Raw genomic sequence first — 17,765 nt, 5'->3', positions numbered from 1 at the left:
ATACATTTGGGAAGCATCACCACGCTTCCAGTCTGCAGTGTTTCTTCCTGCCAATCCCATAGAGATCTTACATCGTTGTTACTGTAACACACCACTTTCCGGGACCACCTTTCCTTTTTATGGACTTCACTAAGCTTCTGTAACAAATAGGCTCAAAAATACATATCTAGCTAAAGCAAGATACACACTTCTCTCATATAATAGTCCAGATGTACACAGGCAGTCTAGGACCTGTTAGGTAGCTTTGCTTCACAAGGTGATTCAGGGCCCAAGTTCTGTGATAATTGCTCTGCAATCCCTGAGGGGTCTTTGTGCTGGCTCACCACCATCACAACTGGGTTCTAGCCTAGAAAGAAGAAGCAGAGAGGAAGTAGTCTCTCTAAGAATTTACCTAACTGATATATTTGTGGTACAAAACTTGCCTAATGTTAATGTCTTTCTGGGACAAAAATAGTTAAAAGATTTGTAGAAGGGGCTGGCCGGTGTCTCAGGCGTCTCAGGCGGTTAGAGCTCCATGCTCCTAACTCTGAAGGCTGCCGGTTCAATTCCCACATGGGCCAGTGGGCTCTTAACCACAAGGTTGGCAGTTGGATTCCTCCAGTCCCGCAAGGGATGGTGGGCTGCGCCCCCTGCAACTAGCAAAGGCAACTGGACCTGGAGCTGAGCTGCGCCCTCCATAATGAAGACTGAAAGGACAACAACTTGAAGCTGAACAGCACCCTCCACAACTACGATTGAAAAGTACAACAACTTGACTTGGAAAAAAGGCCTGGAAATACACAGTGTTCCCCAATAAAGTCCTGTTCCCCTCCCCCAATTAAAAAAAAAGATTTGCAGAAAGTCACTTGTGATACAATTGGGGAAAAACTGATTTTGTACAGTTAGCCATTTAATCATCAGATCTCATTATGGTAATTATTCTTTTGGATAGAGCTTTACTTTTTCTGACCTTTCTGATCCTAACATTTAGTTTGGGTTCTTAGAATAGACACATTCCAAGTGGAAATTGAAAATATTGACCTGTAGCATTTACCTTACACGACTGAACCTTATACATTTTACTAGGACCCCAGTGGTAATATTAACAATAACACACGTGCTGAACCTATTATTGTGAATTTTTCATTCAGTTTTCCTGAATTTGCAACCCAGAGCTATTTACATTTTTCAAGAGATGCCTTCTGATAAAGACAATATTTAACCCAAGATACTTTTGGTGTCCCTCAGAGCATACAATTTTCCCATTCTACCTAACCTAAGGAGCTATACCAAAGTGTCCTGCATTCATCCATTCCTTATCGGAGTCCTTTTATCTCCTATATTCCCCTTTCTTCCGGACTCAAGAGTTGGTCACCTAAGATCAGGCTTGGAGGATCTGGTTGCTAAGAGACAGGACGCTGGGAGGGTGGGGACGCTGCACTGCGACAAGCCTTGGAGTGAATGCGAAAGGGGGTAAGGGAGAGGCAAAGGCAAGGCGGCCGCTTACCGCAGCCGCCTGTTCGGCTCCCTCCGGCCCGGCAGGAGCTCGTCGCTCATTGGCTCTGCCGCTGGGGCACTGGCCTGTGATTGGCGGGGCGGCATTGGGGCCGGCGCTTTCCTCAGCCTCCTACTAGCCCGTGGGGTGGCGTGTGAAGACTTGCTGTGAGGGCCGCCGTTGGGGTTGCGGGCCGGGTGGCGGGAGCTCGGTGCTCCAGCACGGCGGAGCCGGCCGCTGCAGGTGACGGAGGCGCAGCGAGGGCCGCCGCGGCCCTGTGGAGGTGAGAGAGATGCCGAGAAGACTTGGGTTCGGGCTAGGGGTCGGGAAGTGTGGCGAGGGACGGTACCGCTAACACCCAGCGCGTTCCCGCCGCGGTCTCCTCGTCGCTCTCGCCGGAACGCCCGCGAACACCTCCGCGTGCAGCCTGCGGCCCCCGGCCCTGCCTGCTCCAAAGCCGCGTAGCCGTCCCGCCCGCGCACCAGCTGAGGGAGCCCGGCGTCTGCCCGCCCGGCCGCGCCCCACCGTCTGCCCCGCCCGTTTCCCCCAGCCTCGCCCCTCGGCCCGACGCCTTTGTTCGCTCCCCATCCGCTCCAGGCGGGAGAATCTCTGCCCCAAAGGGGGATGGAAGCGGGGCGGGAGAACGCGAAGGTCTGAGGTGCCCCGAGGACGCCCCGCGCACTGAGACTCTGGGCCGAAGGTTTGCAGGGCTCGGGTCTATTCGTCCTGGTTTGGGGTGGGATTTTACTTTTTCCTCCACGGTGAAAGCCACCTGGCTCCGTTCTCTTCGTGGGTCTGGGAGCCTGGTCACTGGTCTCTGGTGCGGGACGACTCAGGGTTGACTCCTACTCCCCGTTATGCCAAAGGCCTTTGACCTGCGCTACCGGCGCCCTTCTCTTCCCATCTCACCACTGCCTAGGAGAAAAGGTCTCTGTCTCCAAGAGCCTTTTTCTATTTCTAAAAAGGGGGGGGGGACCCAAAAACAACAGATGCCAGTCGTAGACTTCTATTTGGTCTTAATTATTTGAGGTTGGTCTTATTAATACATTTAAATAAACCAAGATTGTAGGAACGGGGCGGGGGGAGGACGTGAGGTCTGGTCTTCAAAAGTGTTCTGTATTCAACAAATAAGAATTTTTGTCTCTGGGAAATAACATGTTTCACCGTAAACATTAACTTTTAAAACATGTTTTGTCGTGAATGGGAGTAGATTTAATAGCAGCGTTATGTAAGCTTCAAACTTATTGTCACAGTTTTTGATAAGTCTACACTTTTTCTCCAGAATGGGTGCATCGTGACAGCTGTTCCGAGAGAATTTGTGTGTTCGTCAGGGTTATCCATCAGTGCTATGCCTTTCATACTTCAGACTCTTAAGGGATGCTTTCTTTTTCTTTTTCTTTTTCTAAGGATGCGTTGGCCGCAAGATACTGGATAGTCTTCCCTTGCGTGAGATGCTTCAGTTGTATAAAGAAAATAACAAAAATTTTCAACAACAAAAAATTTTCACAACTAGATGATTTAAATTATTCTCAAACATATATATTATGAATGAGTATCATATTTGAAATACATGTACAAGTTTTTAAGTATTAAATCTGGACGGTATTTTTGATTAGCTAATGGTGCAGGCTGGTTGTAGGCCACAATAAATATTTTAGAAATTTTAAGCAACTCTTTTTTGGAAATGAAAAGAACAGCACCCAGGTTCTTGCCCTGGATTCTGTTTTAGACTGCGGACCAAACAAATGATAATAAAATATCCCATGCCGTAACATACATCTCAAATTGTATGGTATGAAAAGTGATGATGTGTCAGGCACACAAGTGGAGAATAATGAAATTCTGTAAAACCTATTATCTACGGGGCTCAAAGCAGTATTTTACGGTTATTAAACTAATTCTTGGAAATTTTTAATGCCAATGATGGCCAAAATAGGAAGAAAATAATATAAGTGGTACTAAATTATTTGTTGAGTACCTTTATTATGCCAGGTGGTGTGCTGGGTGCTTTATATGCCTATATTACTATTTAATCCTTATTGTAACCCCAAATGTAGGTACTATTTTCTTATAGCTGAGACAATTGAAAGTGGTAAAGCTGGAAAAGGATCTGGATCTGACTTTTTATTCGTTTTGTTGGAGCATACTTCATTGAAAAGCTGATGTCTTTCCTTTTATCAATCACATTTGTCTTTATTAATTTAACTTGAAGATCTCTGGAATGTAAATGTTACCATTACAGACATTATGTAGTCCTTACATTGTGTCAAGTAGTGCTGCCCATACATCCTCAAAATATGTGGATATTCTCTGTGCTGTAGAGGGGAAATTGAGGCATAGAATAAGTCACCTGAACCAGACAAGACCTTAGGTGGTAGAACTGGGACAAAAATTTGGGCATTCTGGCTCCAGAATCTATACTCTTATCCACAACAGGATTCTGGCCTATCTGCAGGGTACCTCTCTGGTTGCTAGGAAGCTGTGATTTTAGAGTGCTTAGTGTTTTCCTGTTTCTTTTTAATGTTCATGCAGATACATAACTTTGTGATGTCTGCCTCCTGATGTCCTATACCAGTGTTTTATGTAAACAATTGCATGGTACTAATCATGGTTAACACTTACTGAGAGCTTCTACATTCCAACTCCCCATTCCAACATTTAAACATCTCACGTAATCCTCAACACAATTCTACGAGGTAGAAAGTGTTATTTTATGTTGCATCATATTTATGAGGCACTTTTGCTGTCTTCAGAGTGCTTTGACAAAATAATCGTTTTGATTCTATGATGTCAGTCAAAGAAAGGTATTATCATCACTTAATTTTTTTTTAGGTGGATTTTTTTGGTGTTGTTAATCTTACTGGGGAATATTGAGAAACAGTGTGTTTCTCCAGGGCCCATCAGCTCCACTACGTTTTTCTTCAATCCATTTGCAGGGTGGGCAGCCCACCATCCCATGCGAGAATTGAACTGGCAACCTTGTTGTTGAGAGCTCATGCTGTAACCAGCTGAGCCATCCCGCCGCCCCTGCAGCAGTTCAGCGGCAGCTCCTTGAGGGCGCAGCTCACTGGCCCATGTAAGACTCGAACCTGCAACCCTATTATTCAGAGCTCAGTGCTCTAACCAACTGAGCCATCCAACCACCCCCGCATCACTTAATTTTTATTGCTAAAGTTCAGATGACTATCATGTGTGGAGTTAAAACTCAAACCAGAGCTGCAGATTCCTGTGTATACTGCTTTTTGCGCTATACTGGTCTGTCAGTGGACCTTTGCTTTGTACTTGTCCTAAGGAGGTAGGTAATATTTTCCATAGGAACAGCTTCTATTTAGAAATTACATTCCCAACCCACAGTTCATCATCAATTAAGTCATAGCTATGAAGAGCCATAAACCTTTGTCATTATTTTCATCTGTAAATTTATGTTCTGACCAGATACAATGCCTGGCACGTAGTGGAGGCTCAGTAAATGTTTGAGTAAAATAAGAAATGTCTCATATACAGTGACATAAAAAGGTTCTTAAAATTATTTTTTTTAATTTTAGCTTTGTTGAAGTATCATTGACATAAATTCTTAAACTTGTTTAAGTTTCAGTGGTGTTATCTTCTCTTTCTCTTTGATACCACAACCTTCACCCTCCCCTGCTCACAAACAGAAGCTTTCAAAATTGTTTGAGTCATAACTAACTTCAACATGTGTTAGACTCTATCTTTCTCTACCCTAAGCCATTTTTCCCAACTTGCTGTCTCCCCTGTACTGTACCTTTTGTATATAATGGAAACAGCATGGATGCGAGAGTCAGTTTTACCTTGCTCTGCCTCTTATTAGCTCTGTAGCCTTGTACAAATTACTTAACTTCTCTTAACCTGTTTCTTCATCTTGTAAAATTGGGGAGAGCACCTGTCTTATAGGGGTGAAATAACTTATGTAAAATACTTAGCACAGTTCCATGTTCCTAGTAAATACTCAGTAAGTAACAGCTATTATGTGTCCTTCCTCCTCCCCTCGATGGTTCCCCTCTGCTTTGGCTTTCAGCAAATGATATTAAAATGATCTGTTTGTCCGCTAGTGTCCCTCACCCGACCATAAACTCCTTGAGGACAGGAACCATGCCATATTTATTTTTGTATCCCTGATGCTTGGCACATAGTTGGGACTCACTAAATGTTTATTGAACCATGTTCATTTGGAAAGTCATTAGAGCCTTTCTTCTTGGTGATCCTATTGTCTGAAGATTCTGGACAAGCTTCGTCACTGGGTAGGTTATTCAAGAGCGCCTGGATTGCATTAGAGGATGCGATGTGAGGAGAGATGGGTGGAGAGCCAGGTGAAGGTGGAGGGAAGCCCTCTTCCTGCAGGAGTGGATATGTGCATGTGTGTGGAGGCATCTTGGCTTTTTATACATAAGTGTCAGGGTGTGTGTTTGAGTATAAGGATTAAACCTTATCCGGCCAATTGTCACATTGCTTTTTGACAAAGAGAACTTTCCCCAAAAAAGTTATTTCAAACATATAAAAATAATAGTAATTAGAGTTGATCTCCCTGTCATTTATAACTCATAATTACATGGCTCAATAACAGTGATTATGCTATCCTAAAATGTCAGATGAACTTGGTTTTAAGTTTCAGTTGATTACATCAGTAAAAAGTTAAATGTGCTCAGCCTTTCTTGTTGGACATTCACTCACAGAAAAATAAACAGTGCTTAGGACTATAAAGAAATTATGATTCTTTTTAATTAGTTGTTTTTGTGGGGTTTTTTTTACAGTTTAATTCTACCATCCATGAATTGCTAATCAAAGTATAAATAAGTCACACTTAAGGATTTTTTTAAGGAAGATATGTTGTATTCAACTTTTTCCCCTAATGTTTTATCATGAAAAAGTTTTAACATATAGCAAAGTCAAAAGAATTTTCTAGTGCACACCTGTATACCTACTTCTTATATTCTACCATTAATATTTTATTTTACTTTTTAAATCACATGTTTATCTATCTGTCCATCCTATCCATCCAGCCACCAATCTATAATATTGAAATGCTATATTTAAAGAGTTTGAGCTTGTATATTCAGTATTTATTTTAGGTCAGTTATTTTTTTCCTTTAAATAGTAGCAGATAATTCTTAGAAATGAATTTTAACTGGTTTATACTGTTCCGAAAACCTTTGAATATCAGATGTAAGTAAATCTGTTTGTTTCCTCTATCTTTAGTTCCAAAAGATGAGTCGTGGATATTCAGAAAACAACAATTTCCTGAATAATAACAACCAAATGGTGTTGGACATGCTTCTTTATCCATTAATCGGAATCCATCAGACCATCAACTGGGAAACTGTGGCAAGGCTTGTGCCTGGACTAACACCCAAAGAGGTAAATAATAGTCCCACAGATATCTCCTGGAAAAATCAGAAGAAGTCATCAATTTCAAGGAATGACTAGTAAGAGAGAGAAACATATTTGAGTTTTGCATATTTACATGCAGATATAAATACTGAATGTTCATATGATATGATTTGACTAGGTATAAACTATAAATTATATAATATATTAACCCACCTGGCATGTTTAAATTCAACCTTATCCACATGTTTTCACAACTGAAAATTTACTAACAATATCTTATATTAAGCAATGTAGGTGTTCCTGTAAAAGTATGGGTAGGTAAAATTTTTGTAAATAGGATTTTATGTTATTAAGTTTCTAATTTTGTGAGTAATATACAGAAAAAACTCCCAATGTTGACTTAAATTATTTTTATCATAATGCAAATTAAATGAGCACTAACAATACTAGGTATAAATACACCTATACCACCATAAACTTAATTTACACATAGACACAAGTGAAAACAACCAACACAATTCAAATGAATAATGCTTACTTAATGTGGTAAGTAATAGTGTTTTGCTGAAATGAAATTGCCAATTATAACACAAATATTGTGCAGTCTATTATGGCATAGAATTTTATGCATTCAGCCAGGACTGCCATGTACCTTTCAGAGCCTTCATTCTCTCCACTTTTCAAGAGAAGCCTTACATGGAAGCCTTACTATGAAGCCTTACATTGCACCATGACATTAATTGCACTAAAGGCACTTACTAAAGGCACTACTGCATCTCTACCAAGTCCCTTCCCTACCTTTGTCCTTTTTTAAAATTAGCTGTGGACGGTTTAAATATTTCTTGGTATGGAAATTACAACTTTATTGTAAACAGACAAGCAAATAGGCATTGAAATATCCTGTCATCTGGTCTAGATGATTTTATTAATGTTATTATACTAAGAATCAAACCTTAAAAATCTAAAAATTCTTCTAAGGAACTCTAGATTTCTGAGTTCATCCATGAAACCTAGTTTGAGAAACATTGACCTGAGAATTTTTGCTGTTAAAAGGAATCCTGAAGTGGGTGAATCACCTCAGATTACTAGAAGTAGAAATGACATTAGTGATTTTCCCTGGTAGGTTTTAAACATTTTCACCTCTTCCCATCGTATATATTCAATAAATACTTGTGGAATCAGTGAATGAATCAAGTTCCAGCCTCTTTTACAATTGAGAAAACCAGTATCCACAGAGATTACTTGCCCTCAGTTATGTTACAGATCTTTGTGAAATGGTGAGAGAACTTATATTTTATTGTATATTATCATTCCCTAATTTATATGTTTTCACCATTTGATTTTTATGTTAGGCTTTAAAGGAGGGCAAACCCTGAATTCAACTATTTTTTCCAACTTTTTGTGAGTATTTTCAAACATATAGAAAAGTTGAAAGAATAGTACGGCACCCCTATATCTTTTATATAGATTCAGCAATTCTAGGTATTTGCTTATGTCTCTATGTAATTTTTTCTGTAATATTCAAAAGTAAGTTTCAGACATCATAACACTTCACCTCCTAGACTGCAGCATACATCTCCTTAAAATAAGAACAGTATTACATAACTACAATATCATGATCAAAACTAAGAAAATTAACAATAATTCCATCATAGCTAGTATCCACTGCGTATTCAAATTCACCCAGTTGAGGAAATTTTTTTAACCAAAATACAGCTAAATGGTGAATCAGACTATTTTTAAGTAGTGCTAATTTTTAAATAATTTATTACTCAACAAAACATGTCCTTAAAGAACACAAACAGCAAAAAATCAGAATTATAAATCTGACCCTACCTAAAGTAAGATACACACCTTATATGTATCCTTCTAGATTCTTTTCTATACATATATGAATTCTGAAAGTGGACATATAACTAATGTACTGTTTGGCTGCTTGCTTTTTTGCTTAGCATATTGTAAGAATCTTTATGTGTCAGTTAATAGACTTCTGTAACATTGGATGGCAGTATAAAAGTATAAAAGTAAAAATTCTTTTATTTGACCTATATCATAATTTACTGAACCAGACCCTTTCGTTGGATATTTAGGCTATTGTTTTCAACTTTTGACGAATACAAATACCACTGTAATAAATATCTTACTCTCTTTTCCTTAGGGGATAATCTCAGAAGCAGAATTGCTTGATCAGAGGTCTTGTGCATTTATGAGGCTTTTGTTACATATTGCCAATGTAAGGGTCATCTGTGATATACTCCAGTCAGCATAGCATAGCTGAGTGCTTGATCCTTACACTTATCAAGTATTTATGTGTGTATGTTTTTTCAAAATTCTTATTTTTATATATTGTTAATAAATGTTATCTCATTGCAGTTTTAATTTACCTTTCTTTAAATCCTGAAGAGGTTGAACATTTTATAGTATTTTGTTGTGTCATGTCCTTTTTCTATTTGTGCATTTGTTGTTATGTTGGTAGTGTAATAACAGTTTTTTATGGGTTAAATGTATTAACCCTTAATCTAGCTTATTTCTCTGTTTATTGTCAGCCTATTAAGTTATTAGTAGTAGTCACTGTATAACAAATGTTTAAAAGTTTGTTAAAATCTATGAATCTTTTACTCTGATGTCTGCCTTTTTTGTCATGTTTATAAAATTCTTCCACCTGAAAGTTATGTATAATACATAGTCATATATATTTTCCTGATTACTTTTATTTTTTTTCAATGTAAATCTTGGCTCTACCTGGAGTTTATTTTAGTATTGACTTTGTTCCTAGTGACTAGGTAATTGTCTCAACATTTATTGAATATTTAATTCTTTATTACAGGTTTAAAATTCCACCTTCAGATCTATTTCTGGATTTACTATTCTAATCCATTGACCTCTTCATCTAATCCTATTGATAGTTTCATATTGACTTATTTTCAATGTTGTTTTAATATGTGATGGACAAAGCATGTTATTTTTTTAAAGTTTCTTGAATGTTCTTTCACTTAATCTCTGGATTATAATTTTTTTATCTATTTTGAAAATTACTTGTTGGCATTTCGAAAGTGAAGAAAGGATGAATTAAGATTTTTTTAGATAAGTATTTAACTTAGCTGAAATAACGTAACTAATTTTTACAAAATGACTACACCATTTTACATTTCCACCAGCAGTGTATGAGGGTTCCAATTTCTCCATATCCTTGCCAACACTTTTATTATCTGTCTCTTTTATTATAGCCATCCTAGTGGGTGTAAATTTCTAACTCATTATGATTTTGATTTCATTTTTCTGAAATGATGACTAATGATGTTGAGCATCTTTTTATGTGGTTATTGGCCCTTTATAAATCTTCTTTGCCCGTTTTTAATTGGGTTACTTGTCTTTTTGTTATTGACTAGGACGGGTTCTTTATGTACTCTACATACAAGTCCCTTGTCTTAATTTGCATACATAATTTGCAAATATTTTCTCCTGTTTTGTGGTTTGTCTTTTCATGTCCTTGATGATGTCCTTTGAGGCACCAAGTTTTAGATTTTGATAAAGTCTAGTTTATCTAATTTTTCTTTGTTTTTTTATTTTTGTTTGTGTGTATGTGTATGTGTGTGCTTGTAGTGTCATATCTAAGAAACTATCACCTAATCGAGGGTCATGGAGATTTATACCTGGTTTGTGTTTTTTTGAGATTCTTATAGTTTTAGCTCTTTATTTGGTTTTTTATCTATTTGAGCTAATTTTTATAATGGTGTGAGGTAGGATGTCCAGCCTCATTCTTTTGCATATGAATAATAATGTAATTGTTTATTTAAACAAAATGTGAGGTGTATATTTTTCTCCTTTTGCACCTCCCAGATTACTTGGTCTGCTATGGAGTTTGCCATCCACATTGTTGATGGAGATTTAAAAATGGATGCTATAGCAATGTTGTTTGATCAAGATCCACAGTAAGGAAAGCATTTTATGTTGTAATGTAGTACACACATAGAAAGAACATTTTCATGTAGGAATACTAAGTCTTACTATGCTTAGCGCACTCTTGATATTTTCTAATCTATTTATTTTCTTTCAGTTGCTAATCTGGATCTTCTAAATTGATTTCATGACTGACTAACAGGTTAGGGGAAAACATTGTGCAAGGATAACTATGCCCAAATATGTGCCATGAAGTGTTACTACAGTATTTTGTGCAAGGTGAACCTCACTGTTAGTAGGGACAAAGTCTTCATTATATTAATAAAGAAAATCTAGTGTCACAAATCAGATACTTTTTGGTTTACTATCCTTTGAAGGTCAGAATTTGGTCTTATTCCTGGTGGAAACTCAGTTAATGTAAAAATGTAAGCCAAGTTTTTCAATAAATTATTAAAGTTTTCAAATAATTATTAAAGTTTTCAAATAAATTATAAAGTTTTCAGACCACAGGGCAATATGGTTGATAAAGGCATTCTTCATTTTTCTACAAGAACATCAACATGCCTTTGAGTTAAAGTGTATTAAAAACAATTCTACCCTGAATTTTAAAAAAGAAAAAAATTAGAGGCGTTGTGTATTGAAATGTGTGCTAATTTTCTAGATGTTACCCAATAGACTACTGTTCACTTACAAAAAATAATTACAGAAAGTATCTTCAAATAGTAGGCAAGAAAAATAGCTTCTCATTTTTTAATTAAAAAAAAATCCAGACCTGCATTTTCTTCCTTGTATATTTCCAGTGTGCAAAAAGGTTTGATGAACTGAAGAGCAGTGGAAGCTCACCTGTTGACAACCAGTATAGTTCCCTAATGGCTGGAGAGAGTCCTGTTGAAACTTTAGCTACTTATATCAAATCCTCGCTTCTTGACATACAGGGAGAATTTCAGGAGACTCCAGTTGGTCAGGATGCAGTTTCCAAAACAGGTAAAGTTTTAAACAAAATGCACTGCTTGTTATTATGATAATTCTGCAAAATATTATGTATTCTAATCATTTTTTTAAAGGCTAATATAAAGATTGATAGAAAAATCTGTTACTATTTGTATCTTCCTGAATTTTAGAAATCTGTCTTTTTTTGTCTATATTTGAGAAAAGTTTTTCAATGTTAATATACAGGTCAAACACTATTACCAAAAAAAATCCTCTTTACTATATCAAAATTTACTACTCTATTCTGTTAGCCTCATTATGTCAAAAATTTACTGAGGGAATCTGCTTGTCTCTTGTGTTATCTTTTTTTACAGCTATCCTTTATTGCAATCAACAATTGCTTCAGATGACACAGTGGCAGGGTAGAGAAGATGTTTTCCGCAGTTACTTTGGAGATAATAACTGGTTTTAGAAACCCTCAGAGTGTAATGAATTATTTTAATCTCGGCAGCAGCAGAGTATTGATGTAAAAATTTACTTCAGGAGGAGAAACCTGTATTGTTGACTTTTGAACAGTTGACTCCTGTCTATACACACCATATCAGTATTTTTTAAATCATCAGCATAACTTTAGCAATATGTGGTCCTTTTTTTGGACTCTTTCTTCCATATACCTTTAGAAATATTAATGGAAATTCCACATGACAAAATACCATCTTTAACAAGCCTTGGAAACCCTACATTTACAGTGTAACTATTCAATAAGTAAAAACCCGTTCTGAGCTAGAAATGCTAACCTGCCCCCCTTTGTTTTTGTATGTGTTTGTTTCTGTATTTAAGGAAGACATAGTATAGCTTCCACAAGGAATTGTTCTTCAGAAAGTGAAAATTGTACTACTCGTAATGGTGGAGAAAAGACTGAAGAATCTGAAGGGTAGGAAGTTGGTTCTTTGCTAGATAAGACTTAATATAAATATCAACTTTAAATTATAAAATATATGATTGGTGTTGTATACATCAGTTACCATTATTTAGGACATTTCACATTGCACAGTTGCTGAAACAGTTGAAATCAGGTTAGTTCATATGTTGAACTATAAATAATTGCTTGACAGCTAAACATAAGGCTTATTTGTGTTATTTATAAATTGTACTAGTTTTTCATTTTAAAAATTCATTTTCATTTTTTAAATATTAGAAATAACATCTACATAAAACTTTGAAAAGTTTTAAAACCCAAAGAAAACTCTCTGCCATTAGATCTCCAACTTCATTAAAGCAATTGGATATATATTTTAGAACTATGTATTTAAATATACTTACTCATTATAGAAAAATTTAAAAATTAGAATATATGTTTCAGTATATTGCAAGTTTTGAGAGTTTTGTGTTGCTTTGTATATTTTACATACAATAAACTGCACGTGTTTTAAGTATTCACTTTGATGAGTTTTAACAAATGGGTTTACCATGTAAACATCACCCAAATGCAGATGTAAAACATTTTCATTGTCTTTAATGGTTCCTTTGTGTATTTTCAGTTTTGATAGTTTTCATAATAGTTTTATTACTGTATAATTCACATACCATAAAATTTACCCTTTTGAAAAAGTTCTGGCGATAGATGATGGTGATAATTTCCTAACAATGTAAATCAAATTAATGCCACTGAACTGTACATTTAAAAATGGCTAGCATGGCAAATTTTATGTTATGTATATTTTACCACAATAAAAAATTCACCCTTTTAAAGTGTATAGTTCAGTGATTTTTAGTTTATTCACATAGATTTTTTTTCACATAGATTTTTAAATGATGGGTTTGTTTGTGTATGTGATAAAACAAGTTTTATCACATAATTTTTTTACTGGAATTATCTAGTATTTCATATTGTGGTTCAAAAGCCACAGAAACTTTATGCTTCTTTATACCAGCTATTACCTGTTTATATTTTGTTTAAATTTCTATGGCAGGACAATTTGTGAAGAGTTATTAAATTCCTTTGACAGAGCATTGATTAATAATCCTTGTTTTGGTAACCCAATTTTATTTCAAATGTAATTTTTTTTGTGTTAGAAATTAATGAAGTTCAATTAAACACACTTTAGATTCATATTGTCTGACAGCATATCTCTTCCTATTTAATCTCTTCCTTTTGTAACTAAATGAAGGCAGGTGTGGATCACACTGATGTTTCTTTTGGAGGTGATGGCATTTTCAAAAGAAAGTACATTCAAAGAGTATATAATTTTTGAAGCAATCTTTCTGATGTATTATCTAAGCTTATTCTTAAATTATTTTAAAAATATATAAATAAGCACATTGTAGTCTTAAGAATTCTTTTAACTACATTTACTAATTTATATTTAATCAACGCCTACAGACAAGATTTCTTGCTGTCAAAAATAACTAAGTAGCCATGCTAATTTTTTTATTCTTTAATGAATAATTTTAACTGTTTTTCCTATTCATTACTAGTAAAAAAAATTTTAGTATTTAATCTTTATCTCCTTTTCATACCCATAGCCATGTAAAAGTGCTGTTTTATGTTCATCACAAGAATTAGAATGTATTATTTAATTTTTCCTTGTGAGTTGGTATTATGTTTTTAAAATTTATAATTTACTTATACCTTTAAAATAATAAATTTAAACCTGTAAATTATGAGTCTCATAGTAAAAGTATTTTTATTTTCCTAATTGCTTAACTAAAATTAGTCATAATTTAAGATACAGTAATAGATAGGAATGTAAAATCCTATAAAAATGATTTGTGATTAAAACCTTCAAAAACATCTTGTTCTCATACTTCCAATAGATGTCAATATTCTTGGTTCCTCTTCTAAAACTCTTAATAATTTCATTTTTGTATAACATTTTTTATAAAGGCCAAACATGGTGATCCATGTATGTGATGAAGCAAAAAACTTGAAAGAAGATTTTATTTGTCCACGAGATCTTTTGATATCAGAAATGAAGTACTTTGCTGAATATTTATCTATGGATGCCCAGCGCTGGGAAGAGGTGGACATTTCAGTTCATTGTGACGTTCACATTTTCAACTGGTTGATAAAATATGTTAAAAGGAACACTAAGGAGAATAAAGATTGTGAGATGCCCACTTTAGGTAAAAGACAATCTATTGCTTATTTTATGGTGAAATTTGTGTGTCACCTGGTAGTTGTTTCAGGTCAAACATGAAATGTGGGAAATTGTTTGAATATTAATATTTATGCTCAGATTAGTAACCACCCTTTAGGAAAGTGGTACCTTATCCTTTTTTAGTGAATTATAGTGAATTAATGGCAAGTGGACAGATTTCTAGATCAGTTCTCATTGTATGGTACATGAGCCACTGGAATCCTGGAGATCTTTTTAGAGGATCCATCAGGTCAAGACAATTTACATAATAGTACCAAGATGTTATTTGTCTTTCTCTCTGTGTTGACATTTGTTCAGGTAAAGGAGGGTAAAACTACTGGTGTTTTTAGCACACATCAGGCTGGGGCTAGTGGTCACTATGTTCTTCACCATGTGCTCATAGTAAAAAGAAAATAATCCAGTTTCACTTAAGAATGTCCTTGATGCAGCAGTAAAAATTACTAATTTTATTTACTCTTGATGGTTGAGTATACGTCTTTTTAATATTCTATGAGATGACATGAGAAGTACACTTCTGTTGCACACCAAAGTACGATTATGATAGTGGTCTTGAGGAAGAGCGCTTGTGCAATTGTTTGAGTTGCAAGCTAAACTATTAGGTTGGTGCCAAAGTAATTGCGGTCTAAAATAATAGCAGAAACTGCAGTTACTTTGGCACCAACCTAATAGCAGCTTTTTAAAAAATTGGAGCGGTCAGTTAGCTCAGTTAGTTAGAGTGTGATGCTCATAACACCAAGACTGCCAGTTCAATCCCCACATGGGCCACTGTGAGCTGTGCCCTCCACAACTAGATTGAAACAACTACTCGACTTGGAGCTGATGGGTCCTGGAAAAACATACTTAAAATAAATAAAAGTTTTTTTAAAAAAGCCATTTTTACTTGGAAGAATGACTGACAGACAAGTTATGGTTATTCAGACTTAGACATATAGCACATATTTTCTTAAAAATGAATTACGTGAGCTTGTCAATTAAAGGGAAACAACTGAAAGTATTTGTTGCCAATGATAAAATTCAAGCTTTCAAGTGAGAATTAGAGTTTTGGAAAATTTATGTCTGCTTTCATGTGCTTGACAGCTCCTCAATATTTAAAGACTTTTTTGATGAGGCTGTGGTCATATTAACAAATGTGATTTTTTTAAAAAATATATATTGTACAATGAAATGTTTCAACATTTGGAAGATCTATATAACTCTGAACCAATATTTTCCAAATGACCAGTGTATTATGTTAAAAAAAAAGAATCATGCCTGGGTTAAAGATCCACTCAAAGCACAAGATAAGTAAGTGGATTTTGAGATCGCAGAATAGGTAAAGTTGGTTAATACGATTTCAGATCCCATTGCAACTAACCTATAAGAAACTATGATTTATCAAGTTTTGATGTAACATCAAAGAAGACTACCCACAAATTGAATGTAGAAACAGATATGAGAATCCAGCTCTCTTCTAATAAGTTAGACATTGAAGAAATTTGCAAAAATGTCAGTGTTACTCTTCTCACTAATTTTTTCTTCATTTTGGAAAATAGTTATTTTTCATAAAAATATAGTAACATGTAATGAGTTTCTTACTGATCTTTTTAAATGAATTAATAAATTTTTAAATTGTTTTCTATTTTAATTTCTAATGTAAATACTGGCAGATATAACCCATATAAACAAAAGCTCTTATGGGGTGCCCTCAGTGCTGGTTCTTCACTAGAGACTGCATAGGTAGCTTTTAAAATATATTTATATCACCCCCTGGGAGGGTGCGAAATAGCTTTTTTTTTTTTTTTTTTTTAAACAGCTCTTTAGGAGTCTCAGTTTTTAAGATTGAAAAGAGGTCTTTGAAATCTTAAAAGTTTGAGAACTAGTATTGTAGATGATAGGAAGAATAATTATTGAGTAATCTTTCATTGGGCATAGACTTGTATAGGAAATCACACTTGTGATTTAATAAAGTCTTTCTGTGTACTAGAATTGCTATGTATAGCAGTACCAAAATATTTCTAAACTCCTACAAGTAAATAAATCTATACTGACGGTATAAGAGTTTTTTGAGGAAGTTTATAATTTATTAATTTTAGTGATCAAATTAATGGAAAAGGTTTCTAGTGGTCCTTAAATAAAAATTACCAGAGTGCTAAGTCAAAAATTTCAGCCAGTCAGAGTCCAGAGATTTCAGATCATCCAGGTATGATATGTATGTGTGAAATAAAAATCAAAATATGTAGAGAGAAAAAAACCTGTTGTTTGATTCAGCATATTTATGTGTGTAATAAAAGTAAAAGAACTAGAGCAAAAAGTAATCTTTGACCTTAAATCAGTGACTAGAAATGTAAACTTTATAAAAGCAATCTTTATTCTAACCAGGAAAACTACCAAAATATTTAATTGAATCTCTGATAATCCAGACATTGGGTCTTAACTAGATGGGTCATATTACAGTTTCCTGAGGAACTTTTTTTTTACCAGTTCCTTCCTCCTTTCACTATTTCTGTTTGAGAACCTTTCATCTAGAATTTCTATTTAAGGAAAGATTGGGATAGCATATTTTAATCATCGTCTGTATAGTTCTTTATTTAGAAGAATTACTTTAGTACTATAATGGTAAAAATCAGTTTTTCTTTTTCTTTTTTTTTCTTAAATATACCTCAGAGGAGATGACAGCATTACTAAAACAATTGTGTCCGCTAGCATTCCACTTTCTCTGAATAAGCATCTGAAGGCTCACTCAGTCTGCCTTTAGGAAGTAAATTTAGCATTTTTACAGTGGTAAATCTTATGTTATCTTTCAGAATCTTTTTCATTAAGTATTTCTTTCTAACAAGCATTGAACTCTTTTTGAAATAACTTCACTAATAACAAGTGCTCTCAATCATTTAAAATTTTTCTCACTTATTTTTAAATCATATCCTCAATTTTAATTATCTTTTTCCATGGTTTAGTTAAGGAGAAGTTTGCATTTG

At 35.0% G+C, this 17,765-nt stretch overlaps 1 protein-coding gene across 1 annotated transcript in view; it reads left to right on the top strand.

Annotated features, from left to right (window-relative positions):
- The first annotated feature begins 1,448 nt into the window (after positions 1-1,448).
- The window catches only part of SANBR (SANT and BTB domain regulator of CSR), a 48,996-nt gene continuing 32,679 nt past the window's right edge, over positions 1,449-17,765 (top strand). The window contains exons 1-5 of the mRNA XM_081068004.1: positions 1,449-1,757; positions 6,689-6,847; positions 11,521-11,704; positions 12,491-12,584; positions 14,538-14,776. Of these exons, the coding sequence (XP_080924130.1) occupies positions 6,698-6,847; positions 11,521-11,704; positions 12,491-12,584; positions 14,538-14,776 (667 nt within the window). The 5' untranslated portion in view covers positions 1,449-1,757; positions 6,689-6,697. The remainder of the gene's footprint in view (positions 1,758-6,688; positions 6,848-11,520; positions 11,705-12,490; positions 12,585-14,537; positions 14,777-17,765) is intronic.

The sequence above is a fragment of the Rhinolophus hipposideros genome (genome assembly GCF_964194185.1).
Source record: "Rhinolophus hipposideros genome assembly, chromosome: 12".
NCBI lineage: Eukaryota > Metazoa > Chordata > Mammalia > Chiroptera > Rhinolophidae > Rhinolophus > Rhinolophus hipposideros.
Note: the sequence above shows the minus strand (reverse complement) of the source record. Positions and strands in the feature narration are given on the sequence as shown.